The sequence below is a fragment of the Numida meleagris genome, chromosome 1, assembly GCF_002078875.1.
Source record: "Numida meleagris isolate 19003 breed g44 Domestic line chromosome 1, NumMel1.0, whole genome shotgun sequence".
Taxonomy (NCBI): Eukaryota; Metazoa; Chordata; class Aves; order Galliformes; family Numididae; genus Numida; species Numida meleagris.
Window position 1 is genome coordinate 62578613 of NC_034409.1, and position 15973 is coordinate 62594585.

General features: G+C 47.4%; 1 protein-coding gene across 3 annotated transcripts in view; it reads left to right on the top strand.

The window, feature by feature from the left end:
• LOC110395562 (cat eye syndrome critical region protein 2) overlaps window positions 1–15973 on the top strand; it is a 98047-nt gene that overhangs the window by 66668 nt on the left and 15406 nt on the right. The window contains exons 3-13 of one of the 3 annotated variants that reach the window (XM_021390151.1): window positions 132–315; window positions 1042–1181; window positions 1680–1784; window positions 2442–2491; window positions 4870–5039; window positions 5761–5838; window positions 10536–10692; window positions 14530–14659; window positions 14935–14972; window positions 15060–15151; window positions 15387–15513. In XM_021390151.1, the coding sequence (XP_021245826.1) occupies window positions 1126–1181; window positions 1680–1784; window positions 2442–2491; window positions 4870–5039; window positions 5761–5838; window positions 10536–10692; window positions 14530–14659; window positions 14935–14972; window positions 15060–15151; window positions 15387–15513 (1003 nt within the window). In that variant the 5' untranslated portion in view covers window positions 132–315; window positions 1042–1125. Of the gene's footprint in view, window positions 1–131; window positions 316–1041; window positions 1182–1679; window positions 1785–2441; window positions 2492–4869; window positions 5040–5760; window positions 5839–10535; window positions 10693–14529; window positions 14660–14934; window positions 14973–15059; window positions 15152–15386; window positions 15514–15973 lie in introns of those variants that run through there. The other 2 variants (XM_021390136.1, XM_021390143.1) reach the window with 2 other exon arrangements.

Consider the following 15973-nt stretch of genomic DNA (forward strand, 5'->3'; position numbering starts at 1 on the left):
CAGAGGGAGGAGCTTGGCTTAGCGGTGGCAGATGTGAGGAGTGAATGGAAAGGTGAAGAATTGCTTGGCTGTTTCAGGTGTTTCTGGCATGGCAAACTACAGTATGTGTGGGTGTTTGTTTCCTTGGTTAGATCCCAGACATTTCACAGCTACCTGGAGGACATCATCAACTACCGCTGGGAGCTGGAGGAAGGGAAACCCAACCCTTTGCGGGAGTCCACCTTCCAGGAGCTACCACTGCGCACCCGAGTCGAGATCCTGCACCGCCTCTGTGACTACCGGCTTGATGCAGATGATGTCTTCGACCTCCTCAAGGTGCGCTGGGCAGCAGGAGTGGGGACAGAGGAAATGGCCTGGCTGTGGGCTAGATAAGGGAATCTTCTTGGGAAGGATATTTTGAGGCCAGGATCTTGGTGGAAGTGCTAGGGGTCAGCAGTTGCCCATCTTGTTCCCCAGCTCTCACCTTGCAGAGTATCCAAGACAAAGACGTAGGACGACTCCTGAGGCTCTTGCTCTGTGGAGATGTGCTTGTAACACAACAGTCACCAAGCAAGTTGGCTTCATTAGCTACTCTTTCTGAGATGACTGAATTTGGAGATGCTCCAACTGCAGTGGCGGGGCTGGGCGAGCTGGGGCTGTGTTGCTGAGGGATGGTGTGAGATGAAAGGATAGGACTGAAGTGCATTGGGGGATGGGGGAAGGGTAGTGGGGAGGGGGAGGGAGCTTCTCAAGGCTGTGCATGACTGTCGCCAGCACTAATTAGACCTTCGCTGTCAGGAGCACCAGAGATGAAATGTTAAAACGAGAGAGGCCATTCAAATTAGAGATGCCAATCTCAATCCCTCTCTGGACGGAGAGCGAACGTCGCCTTCCCCCTGGAGTAACATTTTCCCAGATCGACCCGGAGGAGCAGCTGTACTGCTGTTGTGGCATGGTGGGAGGGAGGGAGGTGTTTGCGGAGGGGTGTCATCATGTTTTGTGTGACAGTGTGGCTGCTTTTCAACTTGTCACCGTCTGGCGGGGGGCTCCCCGTGGGTGCAGGGCTTGGACGCTGACAGCCTCCGTGTGGAGCCGCTGGGTGAAGACAGCAGCGGGGCTCTGTACTGGTATTTCTATGGCACACGGATGTACAAGGAGGACCCAGTGCAGGCAAAAACCAACGGAGAGCTGGCTCCAGACAGGTAACAGCCCCTCAAATGCCCCCATGCCCGGGGCATGGTGGGAGGGGGACAGCGCAGCCAGGCTGGCCGGAGGGGGATCCGCCTGACTGCTGTTGTCACGGGGGGGGGGGGGGTGGCTGGGAATGCAGGGCTGCAGCAGTGCGGGGCAAGAGCAAAGTTGCCAAGCAGATTGCGAGCTGCCCCGTGTGGCACATTGTGCCGGAGCCAGCCTGCAGCCTTTGTGGCACCAGCAGAGCCTGCTGCTGAGCGATGCCGCCTGCCCCGTCACATTCCTTGCTGGCTGCCCCGCACTGCACGGGCGGCTCCCAGAGTGAGCTCCCAGCAAGGGGGAAACCCTCATCTTCTCCTTTCCCTCTCCGTCCTGTGGCTACTCTGATTTAATCCCTCCTTTGCTTTGGTTCCTCACAGCTGTTCCAATTTCCCTGCCCTTCTCTGTCCCCCCCCAGCCATAGTTCCCGTGCTCAGCAGATATTTCATGGTGTTTTTGCCATTCTGCAGGGGATGTGGGGGACAGACAAATACCCCAAATGTTCCTGGGAAAACAGGCAAGAGACGAGGGCGACCCCCAAAGCGGAAAAAACTACTGGAGGAAAATTTGCTGAGGTATGGAAAGGTAGTTCCTGCAAGAGACATGGGATGCATGTGTTCCCAGAGGAAAGTCTCTCTGATACTTCTTGCAGTTAATAATATAATGTGCTTCTGGGGTTTCCCCAATAAGTATGTATATGTCATGCAATCATAATTTCAGTGCATCTCTGAAGTGAAGCAAGCTCAGGCTTGGTGGATGCTTTGATCACTTTCCAAAGAAAATTCTGACAGAGCTGGAAGCCAAGCTTGGTGAAACACTGGGTATCGCTCTTCCAGCTGCCTCACTTCTGATGCAGTTCCTCTGTGCAGTGCTAGGGGATATGTTCCTGATAAAGAGTACATTCACTGCATGGTGATTGAAGCCAAAAATCTTAGCCACCTGAGTGAGTACACATTTTGGGGTACTTCCCTTGAATACTGAATTACTGCCCTTGCCAAATTCCAGCCTGCATCCCTCACTTCAAATTTTTTAAAGCTATAACAAGTGTATATATTTGTGTATATGTATGTGTGTGTTTGTGTACATATATATACAGAATGAGTAGGTTTTTTTCCATGGTTTTGCTCTGTGTTGAATCATTGCTGCAACCTCATTCTCCTCAGAAGCAGCTGCATTTCAGTGATGTGAAGTAATGCATTTATTGTATAACTCCTTCTCTTTCTTGTTGGTAGGGAGAAGGCAGAAGAGAACTTGCTAATCCGTGAGACTCAGATAAGAAATGGTAAAGAGATTTTTGTGCGGTCAGGGTTGATATGATCAGCTAACACAGCTTTTAAATTATCAAAGCCTGGGGAGATGCCTTTCTTGGGAAAGGGAGAGTCCGTCTGTCAGTGGTCTGGCCGAGTCTGGAAGGAGGGTTAGCATTACATGCTGCCTTGCAGCTGGGAGCCTGGGCACCTGGCTGCTTCCTATCTTACCGTGGATTAGTTTGGGATGAAGAGATGTAACTTATTGGGTTACATGAGGCCTTAGGGGCCCACCTTCTCACTCAAGTTGATGGAAACGGGCTGTGAATGGCCCTCGCCTCTCTGGGGGTGAGCTGAACACAAGCCCCTGTTTGTAGCAAGCACACTTTTTCTTTGGTGCCGCACGCACGGACTGGAAAGAGAGTGAGGTCGGTGATGCCAAGACAGGGGAGAACCTTTCTGATTCTTCTCACCTCTCCCTCCTGGTGGCTGTTAGTGGCTGAGCTCAGTGCTGTACGTGCTGACTAGGGGATACCCACCTAAGGGTTAATGAGGCAAGCAGGAAAAGAGTGTTGGCAACATAATGTGCAACTGAGTCTGAGGGGGCCAGGGCTCATTTGTCATACATGAGAATCCCTAGGCTTCCACATAACTCACAGGCTCAGCCTGCCTATTCCACCACAATAAAAGGCAACTGTGGCATTGTCTTACCGTGCCTCATTCCCTTCTGCTTTTGTGCTCAGATTTCCTGGCTGCTGCTCTGGAGTCGGGAGGCAGAGCTGGAGCTACATGCGTGAGACGCTGTGGGTTTTATCAGATCATTGTTTTCTGGCAAATCCTGCCACTTTAGCTGTGGAGTAATCTTCTGGTGGCACAAAGCAGTGCATTGGTCCTGGCTGCTTTTGAAGCCAGTCAGCCACAGGCGGCTGGCAAGGGAAGCGAAAAAGAGAGGGCAGACCTGGGGGCAGCATGCAGGTAAGCCCCAATAGGGTTGGCTGCAATAGCTTGAGGTGTCACAGCCCTCGGCCCTCCTCTGCCTCCTTTGGCCCAAGGAGACAGCATTACATAGCCACGGTGATGGAAATTAGTGTGAAGCTGCTCCTTTGCCATCTCAGTTACATGAATGTGAGCTGCAGCTGATGGCGAGTTCAGCTGTGTGCTGGCCTGTGACCTGGAGCTGCCGTGGCACTGAGGTGTGTGACCAAGGGCAGGGGGCCAGCGGGAGGCCTCAGCTCCTCAGCCTTCCTGGGGCAACCCGATAGCTTGCGTATGGGAGCTGCTGGCAGTTCAAAACCGCAGAGGGACCAAGGTCAGGTTCAGAAAGAGGCTCTGGTTTTTGCTTATTTTTATTTTTCATTGTCAATTTGCTTGAAAATGCAGTGAGAAGCTGCATGACATCTGCCAGTGGGGTAGCAACTGTTGTTTTTTTTCCACTAGCTAGTCATTAGCCTGAGTTTTCTTGAGAACCCCTCAACCCAAAAGAATTTGAGCCAATATCTTCCCCCTCCCCAAAAGCAATCCACCACCTCTCTGTACCACCTCTCTGCCTAGAGAGCGTCCTGAGGCAAAAGCATGCAAGTTGCAACCCATGAGGCTTCTCTGCTCTGAGTAAACATTTGTGCAGCAGGAACCACATTGCCTCTTTCCAGGTGGGTGTTCCAACCACTGTGAGAGAGCCTTTCCTTCACCATTAATATTCAGATGTTTCACACAAAGCAGAACGGTCCCGAATGTCTTGGTAGTTGGGACATGCTTCAGAGAGGTGGGAGATCTGCTTCAGATCTGACTCTGGATCAAGCAGGGATGGGATGTGAACTTCTGCAACTTCCCCCTCATCTGGCAGCCTGATGAACCCCATCCTTCACTTCCTCTTCAGTTCTTTCAAGTGCCTGCAAACAAAATGTTTCATTTGGGTAGAACGGGAGGTTTCGTTCACCGCAGCAAAGGTTTGCAGCACTAAAAAAAAAAGTTGGCTTATTTCAAATAACATTCATTTTCAGTGTTTTTATTCTGCTGCCAGACTAAATCAAGCATTTGCATTACTCTGTGTCCTGCTCTGGCTGACAGCCTCCGTTACCAGAAACAAATTAAATCCTTTCCTCTAGGATGTCATAACTGGAGCAAAGGGTGCCACGCCACCAGTACTTCTTCACCTATGTCATTCCCCTGTCTTGGCATCACTTGCAGTGTCGCCAGGGGAGGCAACAGTATTTCCAGTGGGTCGAGAGTTTTGGGTCTACAGTGATGATTTTTTGTGCTCACTGATAGTGCTTTCCCCACTAGAGCGTGTTTCCCATAGCAGTGACCCTAGGCAGTGTCTTTTGCTCTTCCCAAGCCCCGAGGGCAGAAGAGAAGGGATAAAAGTTCTTAGTCATAACTGCTGTGAAGATAACATCCTTTCATGTTGTTGAAGGGTCCCAAGGGCCAGGCCGTGGGACATGGTGGCTGCTGTGCCAGACGGAAGAGGAGTGGAGGCAGGTCACTGAGAGCTTCAGAGAGAGGACTTCCCTTAGAGAGCGGCAGCTCTACAAACTCTTGAGTGAAGACTTCCTGCCGGAGATCTGCAACATGATTGCACAGAAGGTGAGGAGACATGACATCCTGTTTACCTCTGTCCAACCATTTCCAAGAGCACAGACATTTGCTGACAGAAGGAGAGATGACCGTGCAGACATCACCCCATCCTGCTCCCACCTCCAGCCTCAAGCGCCCTAGATACAGGGGCTGTCTAGCTTACCTACAGGGAGAAAGGCTCTCCCCTATGAAGCGGTGGGGCTAGAGATCTGATTCATGATTGCACATCAGCATTGGTAGGATGGATGAAGGGGTTACTGTCTTCAGCTGTGTTCTGTGTCCCTTTCTTGCTAGCAGGGAATCTGTCTGCTTTGAACTGCTGCGATTTACTGCCTGGCTTTTCTATGCAAACTGCCTCTGATTTCACTTTTACTGCAGTTTCTCTGCTGGCTCTACTTCAGGGGCAGTTGCTGCTTTGGCTGTCCTCTGTAAGTCTGCTTGAGATAGTATGTCAGAGCCTTCAGACTCTGATGGGTACTGTCTGTTCAAGGAATGTTTTCAGGTGGGTCAGAATAGAAGTGGGATCCTTCAGCTGGAAAGCTTTGTAAAATGGGCTCTGCAGTCAGCATGGTACTCTTGGACTGAGTTCAGTGCGTTTGCTACCCTTGTGAAGCTAACAGGGATTTCATGGTCACTTCTCACCCCCAGAGTTTCTCCTGCCACTGTCACTGATGTACCCTAATTTCCTCCACTCTCTTTTTCTTTCCCTCAATTCTCAACCCTGTTTCAGGAGAAGCGTCTACAGCGGACAGAGTTTTCTCCCAGGTGGATGTCTGACCATCAGCCCATCAAACCAATCAAGCAGGAGGTGAGGGGGGGTGCGAGGGGGAGGACGACGGAGGGAGGCGAGAGCAGATGCCTCCTGGGGGAAAAAATAAACCACAGCATCGCTATTCAGTGGGAAGGAGCCGTTTGAAAGTGCTTGTGCTGAAAGAAAGATGGGTGGTAATGCCGGTCAAACGCAGGCTGACACTCGGGGTTTCTATGGCGAGCAGGGAGGTGCTGCCCTCTGGATCACGGAGGCAACTGGCCTTGCCGCAGACGCTGGTGCAGCTGCATATGGAAATCTGCGCTCAGCCTGGGGAATTCCACTTCAATGAAAGTGCTGGCACATTCGAGGCAGTTCAAAGAAAAGTTGAAGAAGGATGAGAGGGCTAGAAGAACTGGCTTACAAAGGGAAATGACAGAAATTCAGCCAAGGGAAAAACGTGAGGCTGCAAACACATGAGGGTGTAGATAGTGCAGAGAGAGAGAATGACTTGATGCGGCACAGAGCTGAACTAGAAGGAATCAGATGGAAACGAAAGTCACATTTTAGGCTGCTTAAAGAAGCACTTGTCAAACCAGCTCGAGCTGCTCTTTCCGTGCCTCCTCACCCTCATCTCCTCCGCCCCACTGATGGCACAGCACTGTGGGTCTGTGCAGTGAACCAGACCCAGGAAAATGACTGGAGTTAAATATAACCTTTTTCTTTGGTCAGGGTTATTTTTAACGTAGATCAGTTTTCCAATTCAGTTCACCACGCAGCCCCCAACAGTCACGTTGGCACAGCCAGGGACGTGGTATGGTGGAGATGGGGGGGTCTTTGAACTGGCAACTGCTGCCCAGAAAAATCGGTCAAGCAACACGGGATTAGCTTTGGAGGAAAAAAATGGCTTGGTTCTATCAGGCTGTGGCATAATCCCTCACTGTAGATGTAATGAAAGCACAGTTATCTGGCGTTTTGTCCCAGAATGCTGTCAAACCCTGGGAAATTGAATGGCAGGGAATATTCCACGTGTGTCATGGTTTCCTGCAAAACAAAGGAGAAAGTACAGCTCCCCACAATAAATATGATTACTTAGAATACATAAAGGAAGGAAGAGCCTCTCATCGTGCTGCTGATAAAAGCCTGCAGGGAGGAAAATAAGACCCTGGTGATGGTCAGTTTGGGGCCAGCATTGCTCTCTGCAAAGCCCCCCGTCCAGGAAGCGCAGGGCCACGTGTTTGTTCGCAGGCAGCAGAAATCCCAGTGGAGAAGGGGAGTGGGAAACACATGGAGCCTGAATGATGCTAATCAGTACCGCAGGTGCTCCAGGTCTGCGGCTGCAGAGGGTTGTTAATTGCTGCCTGTGGGCCAGTGAAACGTTTTCCAGCGAGCGGGGGCCCTCCCAGCTCCCGCCGTGCTGGGGAGCGGGGGGCCAGGCAACACCAGGGTGGTGAATCTCCAGACGGCACTGCCAGTCTCCCAGCGGGATGTGGCAGTTGTGTGTGCTGCAGGGAGCCAGGGAAGGTGCCAGCATGTCTGATGGCTTACTGACTGAGCAAGGGGTGAGCAGCAGGCAAGCCTCAAGGAGAAAACCTGGGTCCCGTGCGGGGGTAACCCCTGCCTCCCCGCTCCGCGAGGTGGATGCCATGTTGGTCTGAGATGCAACTGCTCCATAGGCTCCTAATCCTGCGGGGGTTTCTCAACAGGTGGTTCAGATTAGCTCCTCATTAAAGAGCTGCCTGAGCGGCACCCTCATTAGGGCAGCACTGCAGAAATTGGAGCAGGGAGGGTTTGAAGGGCAAGAGGCTGGGGCGTCCGTGCCTCCGGTTCTTCCTGAAGTCTGATACCCGCTGTCTGAAAGCAAAGCAAAAGATAGAAAATTTGCCCTTTTGGGGTCTGGGGGAGGCAGCAATGTTGTGTCCTGGAGTGCTCTCTGGCGGAGGGAAGGAGGCGGTGATGCCACGGTCACAGATGTGTGGGTCATTGTTTTCATGGGAGCATGAAGCCAGAGAAATGTCCTTTTCCACCTCTTTGTTCAAGAAGAAAATTTAACTTACGTTAGTTTCTTGCAATTGTTGTGCCAATAGGTATCTGCTTCTACTATATCTAGTATGAATCTGGGACCTCCTGTCTAATTTTGTTTGGTTTTGTTTGCACTTTGTTTTTTTTAACCCTGAGATGAGCACTGTCAGCTCCAATGGGTATAAGTGGGGCGGCAGGCAGTAGGTCCCTCTGAAAATCAGGCTATTTCTGCATCTGCATTGTCTCCAAGAGCCCATCCCAGCATTGCCACTGCTCTGCAAGCGCTACGTGGAGCTAATGCAGTGACTGTGGGCATCTGCTGCAGCCTTAGGTGCCTACTAGACTGAGTTTGTTGTTTCTGCTTTTCCCTTCTCTTATGAGATCTGTTAGGATGACACTGTCTCCTTTGCTTGAAATTGCCCCCTTGCTTTGTGGTGGGTTGATCTGGAACGTGGTGTGGATTCTGTGTTGCGCCGTTACAGCGTAGAGTTCTCAGCGCACCCAGCAGGCTTGGAGAGGTTTTGGTGTCACCGTTGCTACTTGGACGTTGTGTTCACGTTTCTGTAGGGATTGAATGATGGATGCTGCGTGAATCTAGGGAAAGAGGAGGTCTTACCTGTGCACCACCTGCACTAACTAATGTGGCATGCCAGGCTGGTTTAGGTCTACTGGCTAGAGAACCTAAAGGCTGATGGTCACATCCTCAATTAAATCCTTACTGTGCTGACTTCTGGTGGCTGGTTTCTGCTCTCCTCTTTCTGTTCCTAATGGCTGCAGAACACAATGGGTTTTTGTTTGTTTCCATTGTAATTTAAGGATTGGACAAAAAATTTAGAAGAAAGCTGCTTCAAGACTGTCAGGATCAGGCTGAAAAGACATTTGCAATGTATGAGTAGAGAATAGGATATTAGAGTGGTTGACAAAGAGATGAAAAGAACAGAAAGTGAAAATGTAGAACCCAATTCTGTAAGTTCTTAACCTCTTGTACTTGACATACCAGTGTCAATGCTGGGCATCCTGGTGTTTACGTATTGATTGGTAGGTGAAAGTATCTGAGAAAAACAGCTGGAATGATTAGGGAGCTAGAAGGATTACTTTATAAAGAAACATTTAACCTAAGTGCAGAAACACAGAAGTTTTGTGCAAGTGTCTGAGGAAGCCCATAAACACTGGGATGTGGCTGAAGAAGAGAAACGTTTATGCCAACCCAGAAGAGCGTAACAAGGCATAATTGGATGGAATGAGAGGATGAAAAATTAACTTTGGACTGAAAGTGAGGAGAACATGGCTAACCTAAACGAGTGTGGGTTCACAGAACGGTTTCCCTAGGAAAGCAGTGGAAGCGTTAAGTACTAATAGCTGGCAAAGATCTAAAAAGGAAAAGAACATAGGCAGAGTTCCCTGGTGGTGAGATCATCACTTGATATCATCATTTGATATCACAAAGAATCCTATACTGGACACTTCTTTCTGTAGCTGCTGGTGGTGGCAGCATAATTCTCTTGATGTGTTTCTGCTGGGGACAGGGAGATAACACGTGATGCTCACCGCGGAGTGCTGGGGGGGGACATTGTAGGGTAGCAGTCTGTAGGGGAAGGAGAGGCAGAGAGGGAATGAATGTTTGGTAAAACCAGGCAGCGTTTCTAGGCATTTATCAAAACACCTTGAGGTTTCCCTTCTAGGTAGTGAAACAAGTACAAAATAGTAACTACAGTGCCAGATTTTTTTCTGGGGATTAATAATAGGCCTGGGGAGGTTGATGGTTTGAGCACCAGCCAGGGAACTCCAGCTGATTGCTAATCCTCAGGAAATGCCTTCTGCCTAAGTGATAGTTGCTGGTTAGTCACTGAAAATGAAGGTGGACAAAACTGTATGCACATTGTTCTTTTCTAGTTGGCGTTCCCTGCTGATCAGGCACACGTATCTTGATCTTGCAGAAGTCAAAGAGTGGATGACTGATTCATTTGTCGTTTAATTAAATTAAACCAATAAAGGTTATTCCACACTGCCGTATACATACTTTGCACTTTATTGGAGAAACAGGAGCAGGCAGTTCCTGGTCTGGGAAGTGTGCAGTCTTAAGTGGGATCAAACACAGCCTTACAGCCTGCTGGGCACGGGGAGGTAAGGAAGTAGAGCAATAAAGAACCAGGCGTACTTGAATGAGAAAGCTGGCCAGGGGACTCAGCAGAAAAAACTGTCTAAATAAATGAGCAAGAGCTCGTTTAGGGGAGATTAGCATACAGAAATACAGTTTGAAAGGAAACACAAAAATTACCTTGATGTAAGGCCATACTGGTCTCTTTTTCTGTCCCAAGTAATGTGTATTTTATAGCAGAGCCAGGTTCAGAGTAGTTTTTTCTGCTCGCTCTTGCAACTCGAGACTCGGCTAGATGGAAGGAGTAGAAGGTGTTGCATAGAGGTATCAGCAGCCAGAATCCTTTGCTCAGAAGGGAAATCCGAATGATACATCCCTGCCTGTTGGAGCAGCAGTTTGTCTAACCAATCACTTCTCCTTCCTTTCTCCTTGGATCAGTGGGTTTTCGTTGCTTGACAAGTAACTTTCCTTTACATGTTGCTTTTCATCTGAGAATTCATATGTACAAATCCTTTTGTTGTTGTTGTTCCAGCCATTCACTGTAGGTATACCTAATTCTTGCTCAGAGTAAACCTGCCTGTGCTCAGGCTTGCATAAGCCAACGCGTTACATTTTTTTGTGCACTGTTTTGTCACAGGTAAGCCCAAATGTGCTCAGTTCAATGGAGAAGCAGAGGCGCAGAGAGGAAGAAGAGGAGCGCCAAATCCTTATAGCAGTGCAGAAAAGGGAGCAGGAGCAGCTGCTAAAGGAGGAGAGAAAGAGAGAGATGGAGGAGAAGGTCAAAGCGGTGGAAGGTACGTGCAACCACTGTGAAGCAGAGGTGGGAGATTTCAAAGCTGAGACTGAGGCCTTGAATTAAGATCTGCCATTTGCATTCCTCTTCTGCTAGGCATGCTAATGGGAATGTCTTTTCTTGAACTTAGCTCGGATAAAATGGCCTGACAGTAGTTTCTTTTTGCCTTGTCCTCCACCTCTGTGTTGATGACTGTTCTTTTATGTGCCCTTCAATTTTGTCTTCTTCCCTGAGTCGTGCTCATTGTCTCTTGCTATTCATATTGTTCCTCATCTTCCTCCTTGCATCTTTCCACTGTGGTCCTCATGTATTTCTCCGTGCGCTGGATTAGCTGACTTAACTCCTACTCAACAGCCATTTGTCCTTTTGGCCTACTGCATGATGAAAGAAGGACTTCTTTCAGGGCAAAAGGGAAGGGGATGACATGGGAGTAGCAAGAGTAGTAGTTTTATATTGGCTACTGACCTCATCAGCTGGAGAACTAAAGGTGAGAGGACCAGGCTAAACAGAGCACTGGCAAGTGACATCTTCAGTTTTTTTCTGCTTCGTTTGCCACAGTGGCTGTCTGGGCTGTTGCAGCTCCAGGGAAATGCAGCATCTTCAGAAAACTGTTCTGACGCTGCATGGCAGTATCAGTATTGTGAATCCTTAAATAGATAAAGAATCAGAAAGGGATGAAAAAAAAAAGATCACGCAAACCCCATAAACTTTCCAAGATGAAACAGTTTGCTACCAGATGTTTGGTAGCAGGCCAGATGTTATCTAAGAATAGCTTCTTTTACCTGCTTACTTTCTAACCTTTAGAGAATCCAATTACTTACTCGGCCTTCATATATTTCTGGTTGCCAGTCCTGGCTAACCTGGTGCTTTAAATTCAGTCATCCAGCTTCCAGATCTGCCACAGACGTCTGCTTCACCTTGGCATATTGCATATTCTTTGTGGTTTAATTCTCTACCTGTACAGACAAAATTAATCTTGAAGATCCTGAAGAGCTGCAAAGACAAATCTAATATTCAGAGTTGGGCAGGTATTGTTTTCTTACAAGCTGTTTCAGTTTTTGGGCAAACACAATCACTATGTCATCTGATGTAAATGCACCAGGGCCACTCAAAAAACTGGCATGGGACTGGTCAGTAAGTTGTTTTAAGCCATTTTGTATTCATTAGTGTTTTCCTTGACAGGCATGCTTTTATTTTGGTTTGAGCAGTTTCTTTCAGTCTAGTTCAAACCTTTCCCCTGTTAGTTTAGGCTAAGTCAAGAGAAGTCCACTTTTAAAGTGGTGCAAAAGTTGTGTGTAAAGGTTGTTTAAATTATTTCTTTGGTTAAATCACTTCTGTATTTTTTCATCCCTAGAAACAGCAGCTTTCCAGGAAGAACTTTGGCTTCTTAATCATCTTTCCTTATTGTCAAGCACATCCTCCATTAGCATAGGACTGTGACAGTTCTTATGGTGAACAGAAAGTGATTTGAAAATGAAGTCCTTTGTTTTGCTTGGCTCAGACTTGTTAAATCTGGACATCTCCTAACTGACCTCTTAGGGTAACAAAGATTTTATTGTGTTTTGCCTCCTTTTGTTAAATCCCAAACAATTTTGCAAGGTCTTCTGTAGAGGAATGATATGAAACAGAGTAGAATGTCTGTGCTCTTTGAGACTTCATCAGCACTTCACCTGGCTCTCGTTTTTGGATTCTATGCCCGTTTTCAGATGGCTTTCCTCTTTCCAGTCTGGGATTTCACTTCCCTCCGCTCCAACACACACCCCATTTAGTGACCCTCCTGCTGGGCGCATCTGGACTTTCCTGACTTTATGGATTAAAGCAGTTTTCTAGATTTCTACCAGAACAGCAGGTTAGAGTCTTCCAGTTCTCTTCCTAGACACTGCTCAAACATTACCTCTTATACACATGACTTCCTAGCTATTTGAGGTACTTTTTAGGGCATTGGTTAGATTTTGATATTTGATGAGTAGATCTCTACCCATGTCAACAGCATTACAGTGAGCTCTACGTTTAACATGCTGTGTAATTGCTTCCTGTGGTACAGGGGCCTGAGCTGCAGCCTGGTGGCAGGGTACAACTCACCAGTTCACCATACCAGGTCCTTGGCAGGCATTGATGGATTTCTAAAATCTACGTGACTTTACCTCTTGGTTGCTGTTGCCATGAGATTCTCCTTTTGCTGCCATGGTTATTGCCACACATGTTTCTCAGCTTTTTCACTTAGGCATCCATAACAATGTCATCTAAGTGATGTTAATTTTATCAGAGAAGCATGCAGTAGTGAACTGTGCTTGGACTGACTGATAATCTCCGCTAACTGTAGTTTGATGTTGGACTTCTTTTCATTACATGGTATAAAAGATACTGATGGATTTTGTAGGACGTCTTAGATGCAAGTCCTGTCCTCTCATCTTCACTACAACGCACAGTCTGGTTATGGAAAATGTGGACTTTTTTTTACCGGTCTTTGATATATGTAGCCATGGATTTCTCTGGAAATATCTATCTTGTAGCTATTTCTGAACAATAACTCCTATCTTGTCAGAATATACTTTAATATGAGGGAATTGTTCCTCAAGTGAGGCCATGGCTTGCAGTGGTCCTAATGGCGTCCATGTTGGAGTGTTACTGTGACACCTCTGGTTCCTTCCCAGAAGAGAAACCTATTGCTTTTTTGGCTGGGCACAAGCTGTGACTTGTCAACTTCTTTTCAGGGAAAATGACGTTTTCCTCAGGATCTACAGAAAAAACATGTAAACCTTTATTTAGCATCAGAATATCTATGGGAGTGGTAGCTCTCATGTCTGAGTAAGGACTCTAAGAGCATACAGATAGAGCTATTCTGGAGATGCCCATTCCTAGTTTTCTTGTCTGCCTACTCTCCATCTGAAGCTTTCTTTTGACAGAGTAAGAGAGAATATTTATACCTTTCCACCAGAGCAGGTGCCCCAGGTGTGGCCTGTTTTCTGGGGTGTTATTTTTGTATCATCTCTCCTTGAGTATTTTCACAGAAAGTTCTGCTTCAACAGAAGGTTGATACAATTGCAGGTGTTTAGCAAGTCAAATGAATTCAGATTTGCTTTAACAAAAAGGAAATGAGGTTCATAGGAGTCCATAAACTTTATATTATGAAGCAGTCTGTTAGCCAGCTGTCTGGTTGCAAACCACAGGTTATATTGCTAACATTGCTTCTTCCTGTCTCTCATGTCTTAAACCAAACCTGTCTCAGTGGCCTTCCAATGTGGTGGCTTACTTGCCCTGGCTGCGAAGGCCCACCTGCACAATCTTCCCAAAACTAGCTGTGTTGATGGAGAACATTATTGACCCCAGCTACTCATTGCCACCCAGATGGGAGAACTTCACTCATTCTTCAGCACTGCTCTTTACCAACCCCAGTGCAAAACCAGCTGCCTTGAGTTCATGTGGCTGAGGAATAACTGCTCCTTTTTGACAGCATGGGAGTAGCAGTGAGCAGCTGTAGGATGGTAACTTAACAAGCCAACTCTTTCCATTGAACTGATCTGTGCCTCAGTCTATGCTTTGAACTTCTCTCTGTGTACCACACCGTGGTCAGGAACTTTTCAGGAAGTTGGCTAGGAGAGCATCTGCATCACAGTATCATGCCAAAATTGCTGATGGTGTAGTCAACAAAAACCGAAGAGACATGTTTGTGGTGCATGGTATTCTCTCAGCTCCTTTGCTTCTTTGCTGTTTTTTCTGAAAGAACATTTCGCTGGAGCTCTTGAGAGCCACAGGAGCTGCCTGAGTTTTCCGTGCAAGACATTGTTGACAAGTAGTGCTGAATGGCTTCTTTGCTCGTCTCCCCTTCCTGCTGCAGAACGAGCCAGGAGGAGGAAACTTCGTGAAGAGCGGGCCTGGCTACTGGCACAGGGAAAGGAGCTCCCTCCTGAGCTTTCCCACTTGGATCCCAGTTCCCCTACCAGGGAAGAGCGAAGGACCAAGGACCTGTGAGTATGCAGCTGTGTATGCAGCACACCTGTGCAGTGAAGCATTTGTACGGAGGGGAGGAGTGTGATCATTCACAGAAATGAGGAGGGAGAAATGAGGTTGAAGAGCAGTGAGGAATAAGCTGAAAAACATCTGGATTTGGTCCACTCTAGAGGAGTGTTTGTGATGAGACCTGTTATCGTGGCACTGTGTGTGGTGTGGAAGGGAAGATGAGGTAAAAGGAAATGCCTTGCATGTCCTAAATCTGTATTCACTGTTGTGTTTTCAATTACAGCTTTGAACTGGATGATGAGTTCACAGCCATGTACAAAGGTTAGTCGTCCTGTCTCAGTTTTCTTCTTTGAATGACTCCCCTGGGCCATTTGTGTCTAACAGTTGACTGTCTTTTGTGACTACCAGTTCTAGATGTGGTAAAGGCTCACAAGGATTCTTGGCCTTTCTTGGAACCTGTTGATGAATCATATGCTCCCAACTACTACCAGATCATTAAGGTAGGGAAGACAATCCAGCTTGCCTGACTGATACTTTTTGCTGACTGGGGTGCAATTATTTGTTAGTGCTTTGAAGTTCTGTGGGCTGTGTTCTCCTCAAAGTCAAGTTGCAGGTATTCCTTTGGGTCTAGGAAATGCAAGATGAGAGTCTCTGCTCTGCATGCTTGTAGTTTATGTAACTTTGCAAGTCCCACTGCACTCACTGTAACTCAAGGGAAGCTTTGTTGCATTTCAGGCCCCTATGGACATCTCTAGCATGGAGAAGAAGTTGAATGGAGGTCAGTACTGCACCAAGGAAGAATTTGTGGGCGATATGAAGACCATGTTCAGGAATTGTCTTAAGTACAATGGTGAAGGCAGTGGTAAGAGCAGTAAGATGCTAAGTTCATCTATTTTCAGTGCTGAGTCAAAGCAAGTACTGATCTCTCCCTACTCACCAGAACTGGATTTGTACTTACTCTCTTCCAGTATTTTTGAGAGTCTAGTTAGGTGCTCCTGAGTAATAAAGCCTGGGGATTAGAAAGGTTTTTAGCACAATTGTTATGCTGATTTGTGGTCTGGCACAATGGGACTCCTGTGTTGGTAGATGGTGAAGGCAGAACATACAAAATCTGGTTTTTTTTGTTTTTTTTTTTAACAAGGTCATTCCTTTGTGTGCCTGCTTATGTTTCTGTGCTTCTTTGTCTCATACTATAAAACATACTTTGAAGAGCAGAGGAGTCTGGTCAGTCCCTAATGTTTGAAGAGTACTACAAAAATGTGAGAAACAAGCCTTTGGGGTGGAAAATATGTCTCTTTTTTTTAGCTTCCTTGGCTATTGAA